A 19312-nucleotide genomic window follows, 5' to 3' on the forward strand; every position below is an offset into this window, starting at 1 on the left:
TCTCAGGTGGGCACCACTGCCATTCTAAGACAACAAGGGAAAAGGATCTGTGTATCTGAAGAAGTGTGCATGCACACGAAAGCTCATACCAAAATATAAACTTAGTTGGTCTTTAAGGTGCTACTGAAGGAATTTTTTTATTTTGCTTCGACTCAGACCAACACGGCTACCTACCTGTAACTAGAACAAGGGAAAAGTTCACAATGAGCCACAGCACCTCTTTCTCTAGAAAAATAGCACTGAGTGTAAGCATCCTCATTGATCACTGGTGGTGCCTACCTCACAAGGTTGTTTTGAGGGTGTATATGGCATAAGAATTGCAAGGCAATTTGAACCCTCAACTGTATTATTCCTTCATGAAGGAAAACCCATATTGGGAAGGGTGTAACATGGATATTATATCCTGCCATCAACAGAAGTTTGGTTTCTCCTCTCATTCATAAATAGAGCTTTCAAAACGTGTGTGGGGATGTTTGCTGTTTTGTGAATGCTTATCGGATCTGGTTACAGGCGTGTAGAATCCCAGAATATCCAACCCTATTCCATTGTTGTTTGAAACCTGTGACTTCCTAATTGTCTGGTTGCAGTCAAGGTCACTCAGTCAAACACCCAGGGAGACGCCTACCAGTAAAATCTCTTCCTCACTCCTGCATCTTAATACTTCTTTGAAGAAGTTGTTGCTATGCAGCCTTGTTTGTTCACGGTATGTGACACTGTTTGCCTGCTCTGTATCTATAACTTGTTAAGTGTGAGTCAAGGGCTGGCCTGAGACAGAGATCCTTGCAGCTTTCCAAAACTGCCACCTGACCTACAGGTGAAGGCAAAATCGCTAAGGGCGAAGACCCTCACAGGCAAGTTCTGTGGCTGTCCCAAGAGATGGCAATTTAGAAACGGGAGGATCTGGTTCCTGAAGTACGGAGGAGTTTGCAAAGCAGGTGAGTGACCAGAGCTGCATTCTCTTCTGGCTGCTCTCTGTGGACTAGGCTGTCCCTTAGAAGGCTGTTTACATTGACTGTGCAGGAAATACATTAGTCGGTCGCACAGTATTCTGCTAGGGAGTTTGTTATGTAACTGTCATGTCATTTGTTGTTTATCCTTGAATTAGAGAGGTATATTTTGCTTCAAACCACTGTAGAACTCCCCAGAATTGAGAGGCAGTGCAAATATTATCAGGAGAAGGGGGGGGGGCAACGACTCCAGAGAAGGTTTCCTACCAGCTGAAGCCCCGGTGATTGTCAATCAACCCTTGGAGAACTGAGAACGAGCCATTCAAGTGACCCTTGTACAAAATATGACATAGGTGTTCAAATGTGATGAGGAAATTGTGAGGGCAAGGAGCTACTTGACTGGATCCTCATATATATATATATATATATATATATATATATATATATATATATATGGGGTGAGGAGAAGAACCAGAGAACTACATTTACCTCAGTGAAAGTGAGGTAAAGTTGCAAGAAAACAACACCATTCATTCCTCAACCCCTTCAATGAACCCACACGGAGTCGTATAAATGGTCTCTGCTTTATCCTCACAGCAACCCTGTGAGGTAGGTTAAGCAGAGAGGCAGACAAGAGAAAGAGAGTATACTCTATCAGCCTACCACACTGTAGCCCTTGTGCCATTTTGGAAGTGAGTGACAAAAGGTGCTGCAAGTACTGTTGTATGATTGTAGGCATTTCTTGCACAATGTTGAGTGAGCTGCATGGAAGCTTAATTCTGCCATTAAGGATGAGCCTACACAGCCTGTCAAGTAGCCCAAACTGTACCATTTTTGGACAGGCTTCGGAATTGTGAAGTGCAGTGTCAGGGGAAAAACAATCCAGTAGGGGCATTTTGACGCTGTGGTCTAAACCACTGAGCCTCTTGGGCTCACCGATCAAAAGGTTGGCGGTTCGAATCCTTATGATGGGGTGAGCTCCCGTTGCTCTGTCCCAGCTTCTGCCAACCTAGCAGTTCAAAAACACACCAATACAAGTAGATAAACAGGTATTGCTGTGACAGGAAGGTAAACAGCATTTCCGTGCGCTCAGGTTTCCGTCATGCTGCACCAGAAGTGCTTTAATCATGCTGGCCACATTTTGTGGACAAACGCCAGCTCCCTCGGCCTGGAAAGTGAGATGAGCAGCTCACCCCATAATTGCCTTTGACGGGGTCCTTTACCTTTTACTTTCTGTGGTTAGCTAGCATAACACACATGAACACACATGCGGAGTAATGGTGGTTCCATTTGTTGTGTTCTATGCATTTGTTTTCTGTGAATAGTGTGCTCTTGTGAACCCAATGGCCACTCACCACTTTCCCTGGGGGGCGGGTGGTTGCGGCCCCTCGCTCTCCACCTCCTTGTCCAGCAGCCAGAATACACATGAGGAATTGAGGGATGGTCTTCCTGCCAAAATGGTCTGCTTCGAACGGGCCAATCCGAGGCTCCTCCTGGAGGGCAGTGCCTTTCTCACATATATGCTGCATTACAATTTGGAGGTCCATCCCTTTCTAGGATATGTATGTCTCTAGAAAAGGGAATTCTACACATGCTTGGGAGCACTCAGTCCAAGGTACCAAAATTCTTTTTAAAAAGTTGACAACCTCAACTCTGGGTGAGACACCCCTGACTTCAATTCTAGCATCCCAGAATCAGGCACATTAGCAAGATGTGTTCAGTGACAATAATTCACCGAGAGTTAATAACTTTTCAGGTTATAATACAACTCAGTTCATGCTTCTTTGGGGTACCAGAAACAGGAAGCACAGGTCTCCGTACACACTCAGCCCCAAACTAAAGCCTTTATTTATTTGAATCTCCTTCAACTGAGTAAAAATAAAGCTTGGCCCTTGAACCCCTGTAGTAATTGCTCAACAGTTCCTGTTAAATGGTTCAGAAATTTCCCAAAATGGGTACCCATGACTACTCAAGCGGTAACTGTGGAGCTGTCAAAGAGCAATGGCTTTTTGATGGCTGTTTAATTAAAAGTGTAATTTTAAGTACTTTATAGGGAAAGGGGAAAGCAAATTCTGAATCTGAAGCTTTTAAAAAAAGAAATCTGGATGTTTACAATAAAACAACATGTTTTATTGACACGAACAGCCTTCATTATACTGTTTTGGAAGCAAGGTGAAATATTTTCTATTTCAGGGGCATATCCAGACACAAAGAATAATAGAATCATAGACTTGTAGCATTGGTAGGGACTCCAAGGGTAATCTAGTCCAACCCCCTGCAGTGCAGGAATCTTTTGCCTAATGTGGGTCTGTGACTTCCTGTTGAAGCAACAACTGCTTTTTATACCACAAATGCTCTGGCATACTTTTGTCCCACTTTTGTCCTACATCACTCTTCCTGACAGCAATAATATAACAACCCTGAGGGAGCATTGCAGAACAAGCATTGTGTGCAGCGGGGTTGGACTAGATGACCCTCAGGGACCCTTCCAACTCTACAATTATATGATTCTATGAGCAAACTAAAGCAGAATCAATTTGCCACTAATGCACTATTGATGTATCAAGAATGTGCTGCAGAATACACTCCCAGGAAAACACCAGGAGGGGCCCTCTGTTTCCCCTTTGTTCAACGTTAGGACTGTAAGCTTTTCCTAGGCAAGCACCAATCTTTTACTTAGTAATGAATTATGCACAGTGAGGGAACTGTATCAATCAATAAAAATTAGTGACTGGAGTGGGGAGCAGAGAGAGAATTCTAATGTGTCATTGAGTAGATGGATCTTGGTCAACTTTGTACGCAGGTGGCAAATCTCAAGACTGTGCAAGAGCTAGTTTGCGGAAGTGTCATTTGCCTCTCCTTGCCAAATGGATGCAGTCTCAAGAAGCAGAGCTCTGCAAAAGCACAACTGGTGGGAACAACAAATGCTCAACACCGGCTCCTCCTGGCTTTTGAGAATTCCTGAGAATGTTTTCAGCAATGCCATCCTCCTGTCATTGACAAGCAGTTTCAGGGACGCTCAGCTCCTCTAAGGGAAATGAGGCGGGCACTCCCTTAGCTCATTATTAGAGATGTTTGCTGGTTACTCTCTTCCCTCTCTAGAGAGGAATCCTTTTCTTGCTGTTACTTCGGGAGATGCTGTCTCATCTCTGACTCGGCAAGAAGAAACTTGCCGGGGGATGTAGAGAAGATTCTTGGTGCTTGCAAAGACGGTTTTGCCCTGAAAGTGTCAACAGGCAGGTAAGGATCTCATCCATCTTGCAGATAGGGTCAGGTGTGGTGCAAAAGAGTCAAAGTGACCCTAAAGTTACAGCCTCTTATTTGGTGGCATGTGGAACCATAGAATTATCTGAGTCGTTTAGCATTGCCAGCTTTGGCTTCCATGCCTTGTAGCATCTGTTTGTTTGCAGACAGTAGCAGCTCATAATGCTTTAATCTGCTCAAGAAATTGGAATGACTCTGGAGGGTTTCTGGTCAGCTGTGCTTACCCTATACTAGTAATTTCTTCCGGCCTTATGATCTGTTTGGACTAAATCTCCCTCCTTCGGTTACTGACTCCCAGCAGTCAGATAAGCATCTGAAGAGGCAGAGGCAGGTGAAATCTTTGGTGAAGTTCCAAAATGGGTGGATAAAGTGGGGACAAGATACATATTCCCAAGGACCAGTTCCTCAAGTTCAGGAACCATGGCTGGAGCAGCCAGCCAAGTCCCCTGACCCAGCCGGGCTGATGAATGGCCATAGTAGCTGCAGGGAGCAAGGCATTGGACCCTGCCCCCAGAGTCCCCAGCTCATGGGGCGCCTTAGCAATGACATACTGGAGGCCACCATTCATTTACTCTGCAATAGCATGTCCTGCACGGGCTGCTGAAATATAAGAAGGTTAAATAGAGTGCCTAATCTCACAATGGATTTGATTGTAAGTCTTTCAAAAGAGCTGTAACTGGAGAACATTTAGCTGTGTGTACTATCCAAATAACATGTATCCAGAGTATACTAGTTATGAGGGCAGGAAGGATGGAAGAGAATCTACTGCACTCTGATGCTACACACATTAGCATCTTTGTAAAAGCATCTTCCAAGTCTGGGATGGGGAACCTGTGGTGCTCTGGATGTTTTGGGGACCACAGCTCCCACAATCCAAGACCATTTGCCATGCTGGCTGGGGCTAATGGGAGCTAAAGCCCAACAACATGGATTCCACACTTCTGCTCCAAGTATTTCCAAGCAAAATAAGGATAGCGATTGGCTAGTTACCACAAAAGAGAAATCATATTGGGTGAACAGGGCAGATAGAACCAAGCACACAGTGGTTTTTACATCTAAACTTATTCACACATGCAAATCATCACTGGATGTTGCAGCCATAGTATCACAGAACTGTAGAGTTGGAAAGGGACCCTGAGAGTCATCTGGTTCAATCCAGTGCGAAGCAGAAATCCTGCCCACAGTGGGGCTCAAACCACCAACCTTCTGGTTAACAGCCAGATACACTGAACCATTATGCCACTCAAGTGATGAGCATGCCTGTATGAATCAGCCCTCTTTCTGATGAAGAACTGAAGAATTCTCACAGATCTTTTTTTTTTGCCAAATCATTTTTTATTTTTTATATACAATACAATACCTACAATAACAAACATACATCTACATCCACATACAAAAACATTTAACATTACATTCATATTTTCATTAACTCTCTTCCTTTACGGCTTTTCCAAGCCTTGACTTCCTTCAATTCCAGTCTTATGACTTTCCATTATCATTTCTAAATATTATATTTCACTATTCTAACATTGTCCAAAATCTTATATTTATCCTTTCATTATCTTCTATCCTTTCACAATGTCCTTTACTACTCATATCTACAAAGATTCTTTCATTCCTACTAACATTTTCATTTCTGAACCACTGTCTTTCAAATATTCTGTAAATTTTGTCCCACAGATCTGTTTTTGAATCCAGCAGCAACAGTACCTGCAGAGTCATTATATGGAAACTATATATTTTCTGTTTTTAGGTGTTGAGCAACTTTTGCATAAGATCCTGATCTAGAATTCATTGAAATCAACAAGAAGTATTTTTGTTGACTTCGATGCCCACTAGGTCAGTCCCCCAGGAAGCACGAATGAAAAGAAACCTTCTGTTCTCTCCTCTTTGTTTTCCTTAAATTGTTCTGCAACTTTTTGCACTCAATCAGCCAACCTTTCAGAAATTAGTGTATCTTGGCCACGACTGTAGCGGAGACTGTAACAATATGTGCTCTGAAAACACCGGGCACAATGCTTGAATAATTTGTGGTGTCCGAGTCTTGGCACTCATTATTGGTGTTTAATTACTGCTGAAGTTTGGATTCAGAATTAATCTCTCCTGCTCTCACTCTCGCTCCTACTCATGTTTCTGCTTGTGATCAAAGAGGCTGGTTACTTTGTGATGAATCTGGTTTATGCAACTTTTTGATAAATGACTGCAGCCTCCATCCCCTTTGAAGAACCTTTTGGTAACATATAAAGTAGCATATAAAGAGATGATAACAACAGCAAGTTAAGGTTAGCATTGAGGGGAGCCACAGAACTTTGAGTACTGTAGAAATGGCATTTCCGCATGATTCCAAAATATATGCAGTGCCTAACACTGTCCTTTTTACTGCAACATTGTCTCTAAAAACCCTTCTAATATGGCAAACTCAGGTGGTGACTGTCAGCAGCATTGTTGTGAAAACAGGAACACTGAGAAACAAACAGTTATCAGCCAAGAATTTGCAGAAGTACAATTATTATTTGCAGAAGTGCAATCCCCCCCCTAGAGTGGCTGGGGGAACGCTGTTAAATAGGCGGGGTATAAATAAATTATTATTGTTATTGTTGTTATTGTTATTGTTATTAAAAACATATAAGGGGAGTAATTCCGGCAACAAATGCACATGCTCACCCAGTGAGAACTGAGCATGCTCAGTAGTCATGCAAAGAAGAGTAACCATTGAAAATGAAAAATGAAACACATGAACGAGAAGTCGAATGTCCTGCTTGGAGGGATTGGCTGGCTGGAAGCTTGAACAGGAACATTCTTTTTAGGAGGGAGGAGACACTCACTGCCTGATTCTGTTGCAGGTTCTGCATTATTATCTGTCTCCAGCTTGAAGGGTGCTTTATTGCTGCATCAGTGCTCTGCATGCATGCAAGTTTTTTTGTTTTTGTTTTGGTGTGTCCACACAATGTTCACATCAAAATGTTAGTCCATACACTCCCACTAGAGATCTGTTGGCTTTTATTTACTTTGCTGTTTTGAGATAATCACCAATTGGCTTCAGCGTGAACCTTTTTTCAGGAACAAAATTAAAAAATTCATTCCAGTAGCACGTTAGAGACCAACTAAGTTTGTCATTGGTATGAGCTTTCGGGTGCATGCACACTTCTTCAGATACATAAGTTAGTTGGTCTCTAACGTGCTACTGGAATGAATTTTTTAATTTTGTTTCGACTACGGCAGACCAACATGGCTACCTACTTGTAACTTTTTTTCAGGAAGAGAAGAGAATGGAGCCATGCACACTGTCCTTACTCCTGATCTTCCTGATCTCACTTGAAGACTGGAGCCTGTGCACATGCAACAACTATGCAGGCAGGGCTTTATCCACGCAGCTGGGAAGCCTGCTCTTTCCACTGTTATTTGCATACAGTTATCTGTGCATACATTCCATTGAGCAGAATCTTTTCCAACGTGCAAATGGCCATGGGGAGGTTGGGAGCAGGGACAGCGGATGGGATTGGGGACGTTGAATACTGTATATTTATAAAAAGCACATAGGGTACAAAGGAATGCATATGGAGAGGGCTGAAATCCAATGGCTCTTTACCTTGACAGCCATGCATTCAAGGGCCCTGCATACAAGCTTCTGTGTGCATGGTCAGGGTGCCTTGAGTATGGCAGGCTGAGGGATGTATAAATAGGAACCAAGTAATGTATGTGCATGTAGGCTCCTTGCAGACATGACCTTTTGAGTACGTGGGGATCAAGGCTGCCTGGAAAGGGCTTCTGTTTTAGTATTTTTATAGCTGTTTTCATTGTGAGCTGAACACGAACACAGCCTTTCTGGAAGAAGTGGGAGGATATAAATTTTAAAAACAAATCATTCTAAGAAAGACTGAGTTCTCCCCTCCCAGCAGCCTAATGCAAGGCTAGTGTGCCTCTTTGCTGCATCAGGGCAGATAAGCCAATGATAGCCAGAACTGCTACGGTGACTTTAGAGCTGATTATCCATCAAAAAGAGGTCAAGAGAGGAGAAGAATGAAAGGGGAGGGGGTGCCATCCACAGCTTCAACTCACTTAGCTAGTTCATAAAGATGCCCTTTATCTCATCCAGTCACAAGTTTTATCATACTGGAGAGAGAAAGGAATTCCTACAGTATGATTTTGCACGATAGAAACCCACAGCTTTAAGAATACAAAGGAAGCACAAGAGCTTAGATGGATGATAGATAGATAGATAGATAGATAGATAGATAGATAGATAGATAGATAGATGATAGAGATAGTTGTTTGACACACTTACTGCCAATTGGTTTTCCTACACAGCATGCTCTCCTTGCTAAAATGGGATTTTTGTTCAGCATGAGAAATCCAAATTGTCTCTGTGCTTGAAATTTTCCTGCTCCTCCATGTGATTAAATTTAGGAATTCATGTAGCAGAGCACAATACCGAGGAGAAACAAATGTAAATATATTGCTGCATGGGGAAGATGCCTGAGAAATGGTTGGCAGGCTGCAGGCGTGATAAATGGATCAATAAATTAATAAATGGTCAGCTCATCTAAATTTACAGTTAATTGGCTGGTATTTTATCCTTGCACATTTATTTCGTGTTGAGGCGTATACAGAGGTATTCTCAATATTTCATTTTTATTGGAAGAATGAATAAATACTTCTGCCTGTTCCGTCCTAGGCTCACGCTCTCGTGTCTCATGGCTTAACCAAGCATGAGGCATCCAATTTCTCCCCCTCACAAATCAATCGCTCTGGGTCCTCACCACTGTTGGTTTATTATGGGAATGACTCTTCCCTCACTCAGATCCTGTCTGTGGAATTGTCAAAGGTGTTTATCATCATAATCGTGCTTGCCTGTCAGTGAAATTAATGTGAATTTTACCATAAGCTGCAATATCTACAGACCTAGGTTAGGTGTTTACTGTAGAATAGCCAGGCTTTGCTCTCTTGAGCTACACGGTGTCGTCATCACCAGATGCTTGTTCTGTGCTTTCCTCAGAGTTCTTCCATCTCTTTGTTCAGATCACGGAAGATCTGAGTGGTGGGGTTTTTTTGGCCTTGCTTTGCTTTGTTTTGCTAAGAGTGCAACAGTAGCACCATCTTCTCGGGTGACAATTGTGTTTCTGCTACTCTTAGGACTTACTTAAAAGGTAAAGGGACCCCTGACCATTAGGTCCAGTCGTGACCGACTCTGGGGTTGCGCGCTCATCTCGCATTATTGGCCGAGGGAGCCGGCGTATAGCTTCCAGGTCATGTGGCCAGCGTGACAAAGCCGCTTCTGGCAAACCAGAGCAGCACATGGAAACACCGTTTACCTTCCCGCTGTAGCGGTTCCTATTTATCTACTTGCATTTTGACGTGCTTTCGAACTGCTAGGTTGGCAGGAGCTGGGACCAAGCAACAGGAGCTCACCCCGTCACAGGGATTCGAACCGCCGACCTTCTGATCAGCAAGCCCTAGGCTCAGTGGTTTAACCACAGCGCCACCTGGGTAAAGAGATATTATTTTAACATATTTAGTGCACGAATGGGAAATATGTAGGTCTCCAGATGTTGTGGTACTAGAACTTCCGTCCCCCCTGACCATTGGCTATGATGGGTGTTTCTGATGGGATTTCATAGAATCAAAGAATTGTGGAGTTGGGAGGGACAACAAGGGCCACCTGGACCAACCCCCTGCAACGCTGGAATATTTTGCCCAACGTGGAGCTCAAGTCCATGACCCTGAGATTAAGAGTCCCATGTTCTACTAACTGAGCTATAACTGTGGTCCAGCAGCACCTAGAGCTCTACAGGTTCCCAATCCCTGTTGTGTGTTGAAAGGCTTACCCACACCATTTCGGAACATTGGGACACCTTTAGACCTTTTCCAGTGACACCATTTTAGCCACTTATTCTTTTAAATGATCTTTTAATGTGTGTGCCTGTGCCTTTTACAATATTTGTACATTAAAGGTAAAGGGAACCCTGACCATTAGGTCCAGTCTGGGGTTGTGGCGCTCATCTCGCATTATTGGCCGAGGGAGCCGGCGTACAGCTTCTGGGTCATGTGGCCAGCATGACTAAGCCGCTTCTGGCGAACCAGAGCAGCACACAGAAATGCCGTTTACCTTCCCGCTGTAGCGGTACCTATTTATCTACTTGCACTTCATGCTTTTGAACTGCTGGGTTGGCAGGAGCTGGGACCGAGCAACGGGAGCTCACCCCATCACATGGATTCGAACCGCCGACCTTCTGATCGGCAAGCCCTAGGCTCAGTGGTTTAACCCACAGCGCCACCTGCGTCCCATTTGTACATTAGTCCTTAACTAATTACTACACCTTTTTTGGCCTCCTCATAAGGAAATGATCCATGCATCTGCTTACCTCAGGCATTCCTGCCATTGTATTGCAAGTCTCCAGTGTGCAATCAGCTGCCAGGTATAGGTTGGATCTTGTACAGGGGTCACTCCTCATAGGAAGCCGTGGATTACTATTAACATCTTGGCATGCATTTGTAGCAACACCAGAATTCATGGTGTTATGTTTGCTTTTCTTCCTCTTACATGGAGATTATCTCTGTGTAGGAAATTGTTAATGTAAGTCCATACACCCTCCTTTGCGGGGAGGCGGCTTTGTGGGCGGGTCCTGGGCCTCCCTGGAAAACTGTCCTATTGCCGGCCAGATCATATTTCCACTGCCGATCGAGCCAATGGCAGCGGGAGATAGTGGGCATTCCCCTGGGCACAGGGCCAACCAACCAATTGCTGCCCTTGGCAAACCCAAACCCAGGGTTTTTCCCACTTGGCTAATTGGCACTGCCATTTGGGTTTTCACCTACCTCACAGCAATCATCAGAACTCTGTGAGACATATAGGCATTGGGTAAGCCTAGTCTGGTTTGGAGAGGAGGTTGTAGCCTCTGCCTGCCCCTCCATGGGTAAGGGTATGCTGTTATGCTGTTAAACGGATCTGGGAGTAGTGGCTCCTGTATGACGCCTAGACGGGGGCTAGGGCCACACCACTCCACCAATGGGAACCGCTTGGGGGACGCCCCGATTTGACGTAGGTCATAGGACACCCCCCCCACACCGGCTTCACCCTTAGAAACACTCCTAGTGGGCGGGCAGAAGTGACATGCACTGTTGCTTACCACAATGCCTATGGCCTAACCTCACATCTGTAACCAATAAAGTCCTGGCCTTATTTGATCCCAAACCAATATCCTGTGTGGTGTCTACTTATTTACACTTTAGCATCCCAGGTGGTCCTGGGGCCTCATTACACAAGAAGCAGCCCTTAGGCTATCGCTGAGAGTTCAGGAGTTCCATTAGTTGATAAAGTTTAAGAATGAAGAGGATGCATCACCTGGGTTGCTTTGTCTTTGTTGTTGCAGACCTTTGGATGTTCTGGGAGAAAAACAGCAGCAGCTGTGGATCCAGTAACAAGAAAGCAAACCAGTAGCCTCTTAGTTGTAGAAGTATCCTGGGCCCTTCCTTACACACATGGCAACACATGATGAATTCACAGCAGGTAAAGATCTTTCTTTCTTTCTTTCTTTCTTTCTTTCTTTCTTTCTTTCTTTCTTTCTTTCTTTCTTTCTTTCTTTCTTTCTTTCTTTCTTTCCGTATTTGAAACTCTCTGCTAGGTTATCACATATCATGTATCTGGAGAACGCTCTTGCTTAAGATTTGTGTCTGGCTTCATAAATGTGCCAGAATATACCATGAAAATCTCTCCATAAATACTTTTACTGGTTACAATACAGCAGGAATGGGTGACCTGACATGCATTCATTACAATCAGCGCTCTTTCTGTTACGCTGTACTTTCCACCAAATATTGTGCTACTGCTGCCAGGTGTTTAGAGTAGGTGATATAGTTTTTGTGTAACTTACTTAGCATGCAATCTTTTCAGTGTAAAGCAAATGCCAAATGTAAAGGAAATGCCAAAAAATAAAATAAAAATCCTGCCAGGAGGTACACACAATCTCAAGATGATTGGCTTCCATGCAAATTTAGAGGAGCAGAAGGCCACTCACACAATGGGACTTTCTCAATTCCTTCCCAGCTCATGTTGACCTAGAGTCTGAGTGTGTGCTGAACCACTCACAAGGATATAAAATATGCAGTTCAAGGAAACAAAAACAAAAAATGTATTTATCTAAAACCCCTGCCCAAATCAGCCATGTGAAACTAACCCTGAGTATGGAATAGCAGTTTCTTTAGCAAACTCTGGGCATATCCAGACTTGTGCTTGTCCCATGCCTAGAAAGCGTGAGTCTGAGTGGTTTTTTTTGCTTGTCCTGTGCTTTCTAGGCATGGGTCCAAATGGTTCTGCCCTTGCCATGCTGCTTTCCCTGAGAAAACCCACTCTTTAGCGATAAATTGGAGCAAATGTCAATCCGGAGAAAACCCAGTTGATGTTTGCTCTGATTTGGCAGTAAATATGGGGTTTCCTTGGGTCAAAGTTGTGGGGCAAGGGCAAGAGTGGATGAGCCCTCTTCTGTTTATCTACTCTATACAGTGGTACCTCGACTTATGAATGACTTGACAACTGAATTTTTCGACTTACGAATGGGGCAAATGGCCACACGCTTACGAATTTCTCGACATCCAAATGGAAACCGCGGCGGTTTTAGATAGGGTTTTTTTGACATACGAATTTTTAGATGGGGTTGCTTTGACTTACGAATTTTTCCGTTTCCAATGCATTCCTATGGGAAATCGCGTTTCCAATGGCGCTTTTCGACTTATGAATTTTTCGACCTACAAAGGTGCCTTTGGAACGGATTAAATTCGTAAGTCGAGGCACCACTGTACCTGGGTGTATTGTCTAACAAGGACATAGACAGAAACAGGGGGTGGATCTACTATGAAACTGATGAAGCTTAAGCTTCAGGGACCCAAATCCTGGAGGGGCCCCAGAAGCGACTTTAGTCCACATTGTTTAAATTATTTGGGTCTAGTAGACCAAATTTGAGCCACACAACTCAAATTAATTATTTTTTTTGCTGTATATATTTCAACAATTCCAAAGTCTGAGAGTCAGTTAAAGCTTCAGTGCCCCATAAACATACAGTAGGTCCGCCACTAGACAGAAACATTTTTTTTTATTGCACAGTTACAGACATATAGATCCACTACTCTTTTGTTGTACACATTCTTGCAGGGGGAGGATATTGCAAAATGTTGGCATAGTACTGCATGAAGGTGGGACCTTATGGATATATTCTGCTTTTTCAATGGGCTGCAAGTGCTCCATTCCTGCTGGTCATGCAACATTTGTGCTGGCCATTCCTCCTGCATGGTCAGTCTTCCACTGTGTCCCCTTCTGTACCTCTGCTAAAATTAGGCTTGAAATAAGCATTCTGTTGCAGCTAATTTAATAAATTGATGTCTCTCTGTTTGTGTGGTGCCCTGTGCAAACGACAGTTTCTCCATTTTGCAAATGGGCCTTGAGGCCAAAAAGGTTGGTGACCTCTGCACTGCAGTCTGAACTTCAGTGAAACACAGTATTCTTAAAACAGGAGCACTTCCAAGAGGGAAGAGTGTCTGTGCAAGCAACTTAGGAAACAACCGCACATTTGTTGCTTCATAGACTCACTAATCCTTTGAATAGGCTTTTAGACATGGAAGATTAGCAACTGATTGCTCTGGCCCTCCTCTTTCATTTCATTCGTGTTGTTTTTGTTTTTAAAGCCAAGCACCGAGCTCCTGTTGCGATATATTGCGGGAGCATTCCCAAAGCAAAGCCTGGATGCAGGTCGCTGAGAGGAGGGAGCATCGATTCCAATTTGCATCTCTGTGGGAACGGATGGATGACGGCAGATGATGGTTAGGATGGGGAAGACTGGGTGGGATTTGTGACCTAGGGGCCATTCCAGACATCCTTACCAGTGTGCATTCATGATAGTTTGTGTTCATGACGGTATTGGGTCAGCTATATGCAACCTTTCTTTCAGTACTGTTTGCCCCTGTAAGAGTTTCAGGGTGGGCACACTAATTTCCAATTGGTGCATGTCCCATAATGTCTTGCTAAAATCCCGAAACTTTGGACACCACAAAAGTTTTTTTCAGGGTTGTGGGGGTGTTCATTTTGTTTTGGTTGCAGAAGAGTGCTGTAACTTGGTAACCTTGGGGGAGAATTAGGGAACAACTAATAAAACAGAACGATGTATGCACTGTCCTGTCCACTACTGATGCATCATTATTACATCAGAAGGATGTTGCAGAATACAAACACAGACCAAATACCAGTCTGGATGGGTCCTGTAAAAGTAAAGCCCAATTTGCAAGTGGGAAAACGAGATGCAGGCTGAAATTGCCTAATATCTAGCCGAGATATTTATTTGTCTTACAAGTGGTATATAACGGTTATGAAACGAACAAATAAAATAAAATAAATATAGGAGTAAGTCCCATAGAGTTCACTAGCTTTTATGCTTGTGTCCAAGGGATAGGCACACTGCCTTGGGTTCACTTTAGCAAGAATGACAATTTTTGAGGATCTCCAAGCATGAGGACCATTTGACTTTTATAGTAGAGGAAGGATATATTTGGCCAACGTGCTGCAAATGTGGGAAGAGAGACAGGCCTACTCTGCTTCACATCCATGGCTTTCAAATAAACCCCTAGTGAAACTCTGCCCATTCCTTCAACCAGAGCTGGTCAAAGACATTTGCTGCCCAAGGTGAAGGACATATAGTACAGTATACAAAAGCCCAGCCATTGGTTGTGGTCCTGTTTAGCCTTCCATTTGGCAACTAGCTGGTGAGGGAAGTTCTAGCCAAACCAGCTGGCCACTGTGACCTTCTTGTTCTCTGCAGAAATAAGCAGGCGGGCTAAACCCGACTCCCCAATATGTGGGCCTGGTTGAGTAACTGAATGCCTCTCATTAAATTCCCCTACAGCTTCTCTTCATTCAGTTCTAAAAAAGCAGGCATGTTTGTGGGGAGGCAAAGGAGAACCTCTGGATATTAGGAATGGCCTTCTGAAGAAGAATACAGACAGAGCAGCCATGGCTGACCTTTCTCAGCTGCCCAGCACTCTGCCGAGGCAAGATCCCAGTGAGCTGGAGGTGAGCAGTGCGGCTGTGGAAACTGCACAAATCAAGGACAAGCTCAAGAAGAGGAGAATGTCTGAGGGCATCCATGCATCAAGCAAAGGTATGATGGATGCTTGCCTACTGATTCCAATAAGAAACATTGGTCTTATTTGCAATGATGTATAACAGCTCTTTGTGTGAAGTGCTTCAAGTCCTTACAGCTTTCAGCCTTGCAACAATCCCTTGAGACAGATTTGCCATTGTTCTCATTTTACAGATGGAGAATGGAGACTGAGCCATAGTAAATTGCCCAGTGAGACTTATGGGTTCTGTTCCATTCCTAGGTCTAAAGCTCAACACTCAGTTAAACCACAGTGTTGAAAACTGAACAAATGAAGAATGGGCAAAATCTGCCATTGACACGCACAAAAACTGCGAACCAGCCTGGCAATGCATGTCTGCAATGTGTTAGCTCTGAAAACTGTAGTATGTTTATTGAAAATAGAATAGTTAAAGTAAAATAAATAAATAAAAATCTGTTCTTAATGAAATTGTTATGGATAAACTTGGGCTCCTTTGGGAGGAAGAGCAAGATAGAAATCGAATAAATAACAACTTATTTTATTTATTCATAGAAGTATTCATATACTGCTATTTTATACAATATTACAAGGCGGTATACAGAAAGATGTACAATAAAATATACAGCATTATAAGACCAATATAGGATGATAGTTAAAGTGACTGGCTGATGGGGGGGGGGAAGCCCATAAAGAGTTGCAAAGGTCTTCAAGAGAAGCCTGAAAATCACAGGGTTGCAAAATGTATTCTGGAAGAGCCTCCCATAGCATGGGACCAGTGACACTAAATGCCTGACTTCTAGGGAAGGCCAGTTAGGCCTCTGTAACATGGAGGGCAACTATTGCCTTTGAGTCATTTCTACTGTTCCACCCAACACCAACCATTTCCAAGCCCAACTCTCGGTACTGCTTCTCAATGATATGACAACAGATTCTTGTTTGCCCCTATTGGTGTCTTTCCTCTCTCTATCCAACAAGAGACAATGCCCACTTGGCACGTATTCCAGAGACTGAATATACTTGAGCCATGAATCTGGTCCCAGCAGCTCACAATCACAGTAGCATTTGACCTGGTATCTTGTCCAACTGCATAGCTGCTGGACATCATTGCAGGGTGATAATGTGGCGGTATACAATTTTCTAGAGAGGGAAAAGGCACCTGGCTTTTCTAATGACATTTTCAAGTTTTTCGGGCTGTTCCCAACTACACCAAGCTGTTGGAGGAGCTCCTTGTCCTTTGCGTGATGTACTCAGTGTATGCGCATATGTTCAGGGGGAAATGTCACATCCATTGTGTCTTGCATTTCCAGGCTTATTGAACTCTGTGGGTCCTCAGGGACTTGCCCTGAAACCAACCATTTCCAGATCTGCCTCTCAAAGACTGCTGGTCACTTCCAAGCCCATGCCTCCTATTCAGAGTATCCCCACTACCCCAGAGGCTGACGGAGCTCATGAAAGACAGCAGAAAGTGTTGGGAAACTGCTTGGAAGTTAGACCGGACAACCGGGAGTCAATAGCAGACACTCAAGAGGTACAGTCAAATGAAGATGCTGAAATGCAGTGGTGTTTGCGCCTGAGAAGATTTATGCTTCTAGAAGCATTTGGGGTTGCTTTATTCTTTCTGTTATTAAAAACTGAGGTGCTAATGTTTGCCTGCACTGTGAGGTTATTATGTTGGGTCAGTTGCACCAAATCTCATTTGATTTAGTCTGCAGCTGACTTGCAGAGTCTGTTGCACAAGGATAATCAAATTGGTATGAATGCGCTGTCTGTTGTTCAAGTTGTATTGCTTTGAAGAGTGGCAGAAAATTACATGCAAAGGGATAAAATGTGTACCAGGAAAGAAACGGAACCTATGAAGCTACCTTATACTGAATCAAATCAGTGATCTTGCCTACTCAGCTGGGCAAAGGAATCAAGAGCCGTTTCTGTTGTCAGCCGGTCCCCAACAAGCCCTCACTAGTTCCACAGTGACATTAGGGAAACATCCTTTCGGTGAGGTACCTAGCATTAGAAATCTCTTCCTGATATGGGAAGATCCTCTGTGTTATACTGCACAGTCCGTGAGGTATGAAGCGCCTCTGGAGTTAATAACTTGCAGTTAGATATGACAAATTGTTAAGTGGCATTTGCAGAGGACCAAGGATCCGGTGATCACACCTTATCATCCAGGAGCTGAGAAGCTGATGAGGGCCGGCAGGAGGAGCACTAATGTAAAAAATTAATAGACTTCTGAGAAGCAGATTTTGATGGAAGGTCGAAGGAGTTGCAAAATTGGCCGGAGCTCAAGGCTGTCTGGCAGGAATAATAGATAGATCCTGGAGAGTGTGATCGAAATTTATTCCAGTAAAATATATAAGGAAAAGAAAAGAAAAAGGGAATAGAGTGTTGAAATTCTCCTGTCAAAGACAGGAGGAGGACAAGCAGAGGGCGCTATCACACTGCAGGTGATGCAGAGAGCACCAAGATGTTGTAAAATGTGGTACTTCAGCTGAAATAGTCTATCTTTCATGCCACACAGAACTTCTCACATTTTTGCCCCTTGAAAAGTTCTGTGCAGCTCAAGTGCTTATTTTTCTGCATCAGTAGAATTTGGTTTAGAGAGTCTTCTTTTTTAAAAAAAGGGCCGATCTGTCCCTCTCTTATTCTTAGGGATTGATGCAGCAACTGTTGTTTATAAAAAAAAATATGTGAAGGAAAATGAGGTTAGTCTCAGGGCTTATCCACACTTCCACTGCTTACCCCTGGGGAAAACTACTCTTTAGTGCTCAGTCGGAGCAAATGGCAATTTGGGTTTTCTCCAGATTGACGTTTTCTCCGATTTAGAACTAAAGACTGGGTTTTCCCTGGGAAAGGAGTGGGGCAAGGGGAAAGCCTCTCAGGCAAGTGCTTTCTATGCAAGGGACCAGCCAAAGTCTTGACAAGCCCTTAGTTTCCCCTGTATCACCTTGTTTCCACTGTGCCACATTATTCTTTACCACTTTCTAGGACTAATCCTAGTCCCACTTTATTTTTTACTTAGAGGACTTCAGGTTTCCAAGGGCATGGAGGTTTTTTCATAGGAGAGCAGAATTCACCCAGAATCCTGAAGTGCTACTGCCTCGCCTGTTTTTTTCCTGATTGTTTTGACCAGGGGTCAGCAAACTTTTTCAGCAGGGGGCCGGTCCACTGTCCCTCAGACCTTGTGGGGGGCCGGACTATATTTTGAAAAAATAAATAAAAAATGAACAAATTCCTATGCCCCACAAATGACCCAGACATGCATTTTAAATAAAAGGACACATTCTACTGAAGTAAAAACCTGCTGATTCCCGGACCGTCCGTGGGCCAGATTTAGAAGGCGAATGGGCCAGATCCAGCCCCTGGGCCTTAGTTTGGGGACCCTGATTTTGACCAACCCTTAGTGAAGTGACTTTCCATGTCACATCTTAGTTCATGCATTAAAGTGACATTGTTCAGGCAGTAACAGCCATGTCTGAGGACACATTGCTACCAGCAGGTCAAAGTAGATTACTTGGAAGTCCTGCTCATGAGGTAGGAGCAAATTTTAAGTGATTATATATATATACATATACATATACATATACATATACATATACATATATATACATATACATATATATATATATGTATAGGGGTCAAACCATTTGCTGACTCTTGCACTCCATGAGCCTCAACACAGAGATGTCTTTTGGCTACCTGCAATTATTGAGTGATAACGTCATTGTCTCGTGTCTTTTAAACCATGCTTTCCTGCAGATCTTACATAGCCATGGTGAGAATCTGAGGAGGTCTTTAGGTACCGCTTTGATCCCACCTATCCCCAAATCAGCAAAGGCACTTGAAGAAGAAAATTCTCAGAATGTTCAAGAACTTCTTCCAGGCTCGTCACATTTCCTGCTGGAATCTGCTCCTCTTGTTGCAGAAGATTCCCCTGAAACAAGGTAGACAGCTCCTGCTTTCATTTCCTTTGTTTCTCAGACCTCTTCCACTGCCTTTGT

The 19312-nt window shown here is 43.6% G+C and overlaps 1 protein-coding gene across 2 annotated transcripts in view; it reads left to right on the plus strand.

The window, feature by feature from the left end:
• The first annotated feature begins 622 nt into the window (after positions 1 to 622).
• The window catches only part of TOGARAM2 (TOG array regulator of axonemal microtubules 2), a 60240-nt gene continuing 41550 nt past the window's right edge, over positions 623 to 19312 (plus strand). The window contains exons 1-7 of one of the 2 annotated variants that reach the window (XM_060272956.1): positions 623 to 935; positions 4050 to 4187; positions 11582 to 11718; positions 13887 to 14021; positions 15098 to 15352; positions 16622 to 16842; positions 19071 to 19255. In XM_060272956.1, the coding sequence (XP_060128939.1) occupies positions 11691 to 11718; positions 13887 to 14021; positions 15098 to 15352; positions 16622 to 16842; positions 19071 to 19255 (824 nt within the window). In that variant the 5' untranslated portion in view covers positions 623 to 935; positions 4050 to 4187; positions 11582 to 11690. The remainder of the gene's footprint in view (positions 936 to 4049; positions 4188 to 11581; positions 11719 to 13886; positions 14022 to 15097; positions 15353 to 16621; positions 16843 to 19070; positions 19256 to 19312) is intronic. The other variant, XM_035110505.2, reaches the window with a different exon arrangement.

Source organism: Zootoca vivipara, chromosome 3 (assembly GCF_963506605.1).
Source record: "Zootoca vivipara chromosome 3, rZooViv1.1, whole genome shotgun sequence".
In the NCBI taxonomy this organism is placed as follows: Eukaryota; Metazoa; Chordata; class Lepidosauria; order Squamata; family Lacertidae; genus Zootoca; species Zootoca vivipara.